This window comes from Frankliniella occidentalis, unplaced genomic scaffold (assembly GCF_000697945.3).
Source record: "Frankliniella occidentalis isolate FOCC.00 unplaced genomic scaffold, Focc_3.1 Scaffold79, whole genome shotgun sequence".
In the NCBI taxonomy this organism is placed as follows: Eukaryota; Metazoa; Arthropoda; class Insecta; order Thysanoptera; family Thripidae; genus Frankliniella; species Frankliniella occidentalis.
In genome coordinates this window covers 140,846-147,993 of record NW_026267209.1, presented here as the reverse complement: position 1 = coordinate 147,993, position 7,148 = coordinate 140,846, and the positions used below count along the sequence as shown (strand labels likewise).

General features: G+C 56.1%; 2 protein-coding genes across 3 annotated transcripts in view; both read left to right on the top strand.

Annotated features, from left to right (window-relative positions):
* LOC113208742 (cytochrome P450 9e2) overlaps nt 1–1,241 on the top strand; it is a gene marked incomplete in the record, with an annotated part of 3,360 nt that extends 2,119 nt beyond the window's left edge. The window contains 2 exon segments of the mRNA XM_052268967.1: nt 46–297; nt 373–1,241. Of these exon segments, the coding sequence (XP_052124927.1) occupies nt 46–297; nt 373–566 (446 nt within the window).
* A 388-nt stretch (nt 1,242–1,629) lies between these two features.
* On the top strand, nt 1,630–7,110 carry LOC113208740 (dynein axonemal intermediate chain 1). Of its 2 annotated transcripts, XM_026425886.2 has the most exons (12): nt 1,630–1,726; nt 1,893–2,051; nt 2,176–2,602; nt 2,775–3,043; nt 3,131–3,259; nt 3,347–3,491; nt 4,039–4,200; nt 4,365–4,615; nt 4,814–4,994; nt 5,221–5,449; nt 5,824–6,249; nt 6,334–7,110. In XM_026425886.2, the coding sequence occupies exons 1-11, from the start codon at nt 1,694–1,696 to the stop codon at nt 6,236–6,238; spliced, it is 2,400 nt and encodes a 799-aa protein (XP_026281671.1). In that variant the 5' UTR covers nt 1,630–1,693; the 3' UTR covers nt 6,239–6,249; nt 6,334–7,110. The 2 variants fall into 2 exon arrangements, with proteins under 2 accessions (XP_026281671.1, XP_026281670.1); XM_026425885.2 differs by having other exon boundaries at nt 5,824–7,110.
* Nucleotides 7,111–7,148: the final 38 nt, after the last annotated feature.

The window sequence follows — 7,148 nt, the reverse complement described above, 5'->3', positions numbered from 1 at the left end:
GAGCAATTCAGAGCAACTTTTATGTCATTTACTTTCGTTTACCAGAGTCGATGCGGAAACACCCACCAGTAGCTAGGATGGACCGGAAATGTACTAAGGAGTACTTGATTCCCGAAACAAACATAACTTTGAAGCCCGAAGCCAGTGTCTCTATTCCAGTGATGGGTCTTCACTATGACTCCCAGTATTATCCAGACCCAGAGCGCTTTGATCCAACACGGTTTTCTGCTGAAGAAAAGGCCAAACGGTCACCGTATGTGTACCTGCCATTTGGTTCAGGTCCACGAAATTGTATTGGTATGTTACATCAAATTTAGCTGAAATGAGTCCTTGTTATTACTTTAGAAATTACAATATTATTAAATGTTGCAGGTGCCCGTTTTGCACTGACGTCCACTAAAATGGCTCTTGTTTACTTTCTTCAAGGCTTTGGAGTAGAGCCTTGTTTGAAAACAGAAATTCCTTATGCTTACAGCAAATTCAGCATGCTCTTAAAGGCTGAGAAGGGCATTTGGCTCAATATAAAGCGCTTGACACACTTCTCAGACCACTCTTCGCACAATTGAAAATGTTTTTACCTGTCTAAAAGTGAAGAAATTTCAAAGACTGTTTCTTCTTAGTTCCTTCTTGTAGTAACTAAGATTTAGATTTTGCTTCAATGTTTAATTTGTTCTTCCCTGGGTATGGTAGGATTTATTAATATGTGATTGCTGGGTATGAATTTTGTGTCATTTGTGTAAGGGATCATCCAGAAAGTACGTCCATCAATCGCGGTAACGGCGTTACGCACCTATGAAGTTCAGCCAATGCTATGTCTCTTAGCGCCTGATGGGTAGGCAACACCCTGCCCACAGTGCATACGTGTACCGCGGGGTGGCCTACCCTGAGTCTCGCAGGCGCCGAGCACCCATTAATTGCCGAATGAAAATGACAAAAACGGACTTTTTTTTCTGCACGATCCCTAACTATCGAAGCATTCAGGCAGTTTTTTTAATAATCATTTTCGATAAACTTCTGAACGTGTCTTGTTATGCCACCTATCACGAAAACAGAGAAAAGTATGTTGTAAAAATGTTGATGCTGTAAATAATCTTTTAGCCTATGTGAATATGAGTGATTTATGAAAAAAATCGTTTTTATTAGCCTTCTGATGTATTTCTAAGGGAAAGATTCTGTTCAGAATCTTACCAAAACTATTGTAAATTTACAAAATAACCAATTAAATCGGTGAGATGTTGAAAGTTTTTTGCTTTTGTTGCGCTGTTAGTTCGAGAGTTACATTGCAAACAGTAAAATGCCCTTTAAAGCACCTGAGGGATGTATGGGCGCTTTATAAAATAAAATCTCATGGGAGTAGTCAACCCATACAACACGCTTTTGAAACAGAGTCGTACTAAAATGTATGCTGGCGTAATCGAACCATCACCATCATGCCACCTGTCCCTGAACTGCCCCCTTTTCTCCCGCCCCTGCACCCCTGCACTTCTCACTGCTTCTCACCCTCCTACCCCACTCATGGCGCCCATGCCGCCCTAACCGATGCAGTATCGCGGGTTCCGCGGCCAGCGTCGCCATGGCAACCACGACTCCGTGTAAGCAGCGGGGTGGTAGATGGTCGCGAGCTGCAGGACGGCGACCACGGTGATGACTCCCTCGACGTGACCCCGCAGCTCGACCGCGTCCGGCAGGCACCATGCCTCGTACCAAGGGGCCGTTACGGCCGGGGGTGAGTGAGAGCGCGAAACCGGACGTCAAAACGATGTCGGACCGACGCGTCAAAACGAGAAAATTTGACGTCGGCGCACGACACGGTTTCGACAGTAGTTTTTCACTGGAGGGAGCGAGTGAGGTAAGCATCACGGCGTTGTTGACGTCGTTCCCGCTGTCTGCAGACGTCCGCCCTCAAGCCGGCCAAAGCCAGCGCGCTCAAGTTGCACGGGACGCAGGGCGCCGGCGAGGGGTCGCGCCTCGAGCTCGGCGAAGATATGGAGACCTGGGGGCGCGCCAGGGCGCTAGTCAAACCAGACGACCAGGTCGACCTCAACGAGAATGTAAGTCTACCAAACTACAACCCACGGTAGAACTGTTTTTTACGTAATTTCGATTACGGGTGGCTTTTAGAGTTTTGGCTCTTTGGTACTGATCGGTACGGATGTGCGCTTTTGGACCCTCAAGGAGCTGAAGGAGGAGATCGCGCGCGTGCTGACGGTGCGCACGCCGCAGCAGTCCGAGGGGCTGGTCATCTGGTCCCACAAGGATGCCGCCTTCGTGCAGCGCGCCGTGCCCGCGTCCGGGGCCCTGCTCCTCGACATGCCGTCCACGTGCCTGCACATCGACAGCCCGGAGGCGCGCGAGCAGGCCGCCTACCTGGGCGCTGCCGGCCGCATCACCCTGGCCGAGACCCTCACCATGGCCGCCAAGGCCGCCCCCAAGACCTTCAAGAAGGAGAGCCGGCGCAGCGGCGGCGGTGAGGATGACGAGGAGGAGGAAGAGGCCGACGGCGAGGGGGACGCCGACGGCGAAGGGGAGGCCGACGGCGAGGGGGGCGAGGGCAAGGAACGCGGCAGTGTCAGCGAGGGTGCCGGGGACGCACCAGCCGCGGGTGAGTAATACTGCAATTCTGTTAATGTGCACTAAGGTTGAGTGAAAACACACCACTGCTGATTCCAAATGTTAAAAGATGTTTTCTGCCCCACTCGGGCCTACTCTATTGTCCTCACCATATGGAGTTTTTGAACCTGTTTGAATCGACTACATTACTACTTTTTTTCCAGGGGCTGACACCAGTTCAGAGAAGCCGGAGGAAGACGCAAGCGAGGGGGGGTCCAAAAAGGACGCCGAGGGCGGTGCCGAGAGCGGCGAGGGCGCGGGGGAGGCGGCCGAGGAGGGCGACGAGGGCGCGTCCGCGGCGGACGCGGAGGGTGAGGACGGCGTCGCTGCGGATGCTGCTACAGAGGTCTTCCCCAGTAGGCCCGTGAAAAAAGTGGCCAACCAGTTCAACTTTTGCGACCGGGCGGCGCTGACCTACAACAACCCCTACCGTGTAAGTCGACGCTGTTACCACTGTTACTGCCGCGTGAGGAGGAGGGGACGGTCGGTGACCTGCACTGTCTATTTGTGTCTCCTCCAGACGCTCAGCACGCAGACCGAACCTCCGCCGAGGGACACGTTCTCCGACCAGGTGATGCAGTACATCATATACGACGCTTACCAGAAGGACTGGGAGGAGAAGCAGGCCGGAAAGGAGAAGGAAGTCAAGGTAGGTTCGGCGTCTTGACTCGACCCCGTCCATGGCGCCGAGTTGTTCGTTGTTCGCTGACCTGGTGGCCCCGACAACTCCCCGCAGCAGGTGCCGAAGCAGTTCGGACGGCAGGCGGAGCGCAAGCTGGACGAGCGCACCAACCCCGACTCTTCGCTCAACCGTTCCATCCGCGCGGCCAAGACGATCGAGCGCATGCTGAACCAGAACACGTCGGACGACATCGCCAAGGGTAAGGAGTTTGCTGACCGCTGACCGGGCCGGGGGGGCTATGGCCAGGCTGAAGGCGGCTAGGCCATGGCGAGTCAGCCTGCGAGCACACCTCTCCGCCCGCCCTCCCCGCCCTGACAGCGTCCGCTTGGTGCTCTCTTTGCAGGCTGGCTCGCCCATGGGCTGGCCCCCCTCCGGCCCTCCCCCGCGCTAGAGCCCCGCCTGCGCACCCGGCCCCGCACCCCGAGCCGACTCGTGTGAGTGCCTCATGCGCCCCAGCCGGCCCCAGCACACCCTCACGGCACCCGTTTCTCCAGCCGGCCCTCTGCCCGCTTGCGGTTACCCCGAGGGATACTTCACTTGAAAAAAACTTAAAGAAAAAAAAAACGGTGTACACTCTTAAAAAACAGAAAAATATTCAAGGAAATTAATTTTAAAAGTGGGCTTAAAAATCGTGGCAAATGAAGAAATAGCATAAAAATGGATGTACGCTTGAAATTATAGTGAAGCGACCCTCGTGTTGCCTCGCACAGATCACCCTTGAGCCCGTTGTTCTGGTGCTTGTGCAGACTGCCGCTACTACGAAGACGGTTCGGATGAGTTCCGCGAGGGTGCGGGCACGCTGCTGCCCCTGTGGAAGTTCTACTACGAGCCGACCAAAAAGTTCCACGTGACCAACATTTGCTGGAACCCCCGCTACCACGACATGTTCGCCGTCACCATGGGCTACCGTGAGTGCCTCCTGCTGCACAGTCAAACCTTAAGCAATTGCTAAAAAAATAGCTGTATTGCTAAAAATTAGCAGCGTTGCTAAACATTAGCCGTGTTTTTATAAATAGCTAAAACAATTAGTAATCCCGTATTTAGCTAATTCAGCTAACATTTTCTTTGTCAGTGGAGTTCATGAAGCAGGCGGCGTCGGGGGCCGTGTGCGTCTTCACCATGAAGAACCCGTCGTACCCGGAGTACGTGCTGCACACGGCGTCCTCCGTGATGGCGGCCGAGTTCCACCACGAGCAGGTGAACCTGCTGGCCGTGGGGCTGTACGACGGCAGCGTGGCCGTGTACGACCTGCAGCTGTCGCAGCAGGACCCCGTCTTCCGCTCCGACTCGGTGCACAACAAGCACTGCGACATGGTGTGGCAGGTAAAGTATGTGGGCCGGACGCATGTCGTGATGTTATGCTACGCAAGGGCGGAAAAGTTGGAAGAAACAAAAATAGCTGCAGAGTAATTTTACTTTTAAACCGTAAAGCCAAAAAATTAGCACTACTGCTAGTTTCTTTTTGTGTGTCATAAAAGTAGAGCTAATCACCCTCACTGTCACCGACCTTTTCTCGCACAGGTGACCTGGGGCCAGGACACTCCGGACGGCGAGCTCAACCTGTACTCCGTGTCCAACGACGGCAACGTGTTTAACTGGGTGCTGACGTCGAGCACGCTGCACCAGACGACCGTCATCTCCCTCGTGCTGGACAGGGCCACGCCGGTGGCCGGGCCCGACGGCACCACGCTCACCATCACCGGTGAGATTACCTGCATAGCTAAACCAATAATAGCTAAATATGGAATTAATAATTATTTAGCTAGGTAGCTAAAAAGTTAGTGTTAGCTATCTAGCTACACATAGCTAAATTTTTAGATCGCCAAATAATTTGCGGGATAAATGCATTCAACAGCAATTGGTTTAGCTATACAGTTAGGGTTTCCGTGCGAAAACCAACTGATTACCTGACTTTTTCTGTCGTACAGGCTGTGGCACCGCCATCGCGTTCCACCCCACCAACCCCAAGGTGTTCCTGGTGGGCACGGAGGAGGGGCAGGTGTTCAAGTGCAGCACGGAGTACACGTCCATGTACCTGCTGTCGTACAGCGCGCACCACATGCCCGTGCACCGCATCCACTTCAACTACTTTCTGCCCGACATCTTCATCACCTGCTCCTCGGATTGGCGAATCAAGATCTGGGAGGATGGGCGAACGTAAGTCTTCAACCAAACGCCGCCCCCATTCCCAATTGTTTTCAACGCGCCTATTGGCTGGCTCGAGACGCGTGAGACGCCGACAGGGCGGGCCGCTGGCTCCACACAGCTGCTTAGCGGGCTGGCCTACCCAAGGCGTTGCGGGCGCTACCAGTAGCGTAGCGCGAGTCTGACCTTGCTCCGCCGTGACGCGACTCGACTTACGGGAAAATGGCACACTTTCCTATGTGGAAGCCGAGCCGAGAGTCGTGTCCGACGTTTCCCCCGCACTGCTCGGGAGCATTCTGACCCAAGATGTGAAAAGATGACCTTTGACCTGACCTACCCGCGTGGGGAGTGGCATTCGATGTTTGAGGTGCGTCCTTCTGGTGCAGGGAGCCGCTGTTCGTGTTCGACCTCCACTGCTCCGTGGGCGACGTGCAGTGGGCGCCGTACTCGTCGACGGTGTTCGCGGCCGTGACGCTGGACGGCAAGGCGCACGTCTACGACCTGAACGTGAGCCGCTACCAGCCCATCTGCGTGCAGAACATCGTGTCGCGCAAGAAGAACCGCCTGACGCGCCTCGCCTTCAACAAGAAGCACCCGCTGATCGTGGTGGGCGACGAGCGGGGCACGGTGACCTCGCTCAAGCTGTCGCCCAACCTGCGCGTCAAGCCCAAGGCCACCAAGAAGCAGGCGCACCTCACGCCCCACGACCTCGAGGTCCTCAAGATGGACAAGCTGCTGGCGCTGGTGCGCGAGCCCTTCATCCTGCAGCGGCCGCCGGACACGGAGCAGGCCGTCGAGTGAGCGCGCGCGAGGTGAGGGGTCGCGCAGCGGGAGCGGGGCTGCGGCGGTGAGCGTTGCGCCGTACGGCACTAACGGTAACGACGCGCTGCCAGCAGGAGCCGAGTGTAGCGACTTTGTGGCCACGTGCCGACGGCGGGGGCCCGGGGGCCTCCAGGGCCGGGGCAGCGCCGGGGCAGCGGGTCAGGCAGAGAAGAGCCACTAACGACCCCCCGCGGGGCCCACGGGGCCTACGCTGGACCACCGCGGCGAGCCGCCCCTCCCCTCCCCGCCCCCAACGACCCCAGCCACCCATCGCGTATCGTCATCTCATAAGCAAGCTCGCGTATATGTCGGGTCATAAGGCCCGCCCCCGCCGCCCCCGCTTCCCCACGGGGGCCGCTCGATGAGGCGGGGGAAAAGCGCCGCCTGGGCTGTGGCCGGGCCGCTTCTCGGTATTTTGAACGCCCTGCGCCACCTGACACGGCCGCCCCCGAGCCCCCCGGCGGCGGGCGGGGGAGTCTGCCGGGGACGGGGAGGGGGGAAGGGTATGTCCCGTTGTGTTTCGTGACGAAATATATAATAATGAATGAACGAACGATGCGGCTCAAAGAGATCGGAGGGAGGGAGATTCGTGGATTCCTTTTTCTCCGCGCGCCCGCAATTAATTAGGGAAGTCAAAAGTCCCGTCCGAGATTATTGTTTTTGGTGGAGCCGCCGCCGGCTTTACAGTTTTGGGCATATAGCTTTATAGCTGAGGCAAAACAGAGAAAGAGAGCGAGAGAGCCCGCGGGGACCACCAAGACGCGCCCATCTCGATGATGCCGTATCAGATTCTCGCGAGCGCGCCGAGAATCGATCTTCAGTTAGGAGGAGTTGTCGTCGCGCGACGCACACTCGCGTTGTTCTGGTGCTTGTGCAGACTGCCGCTACT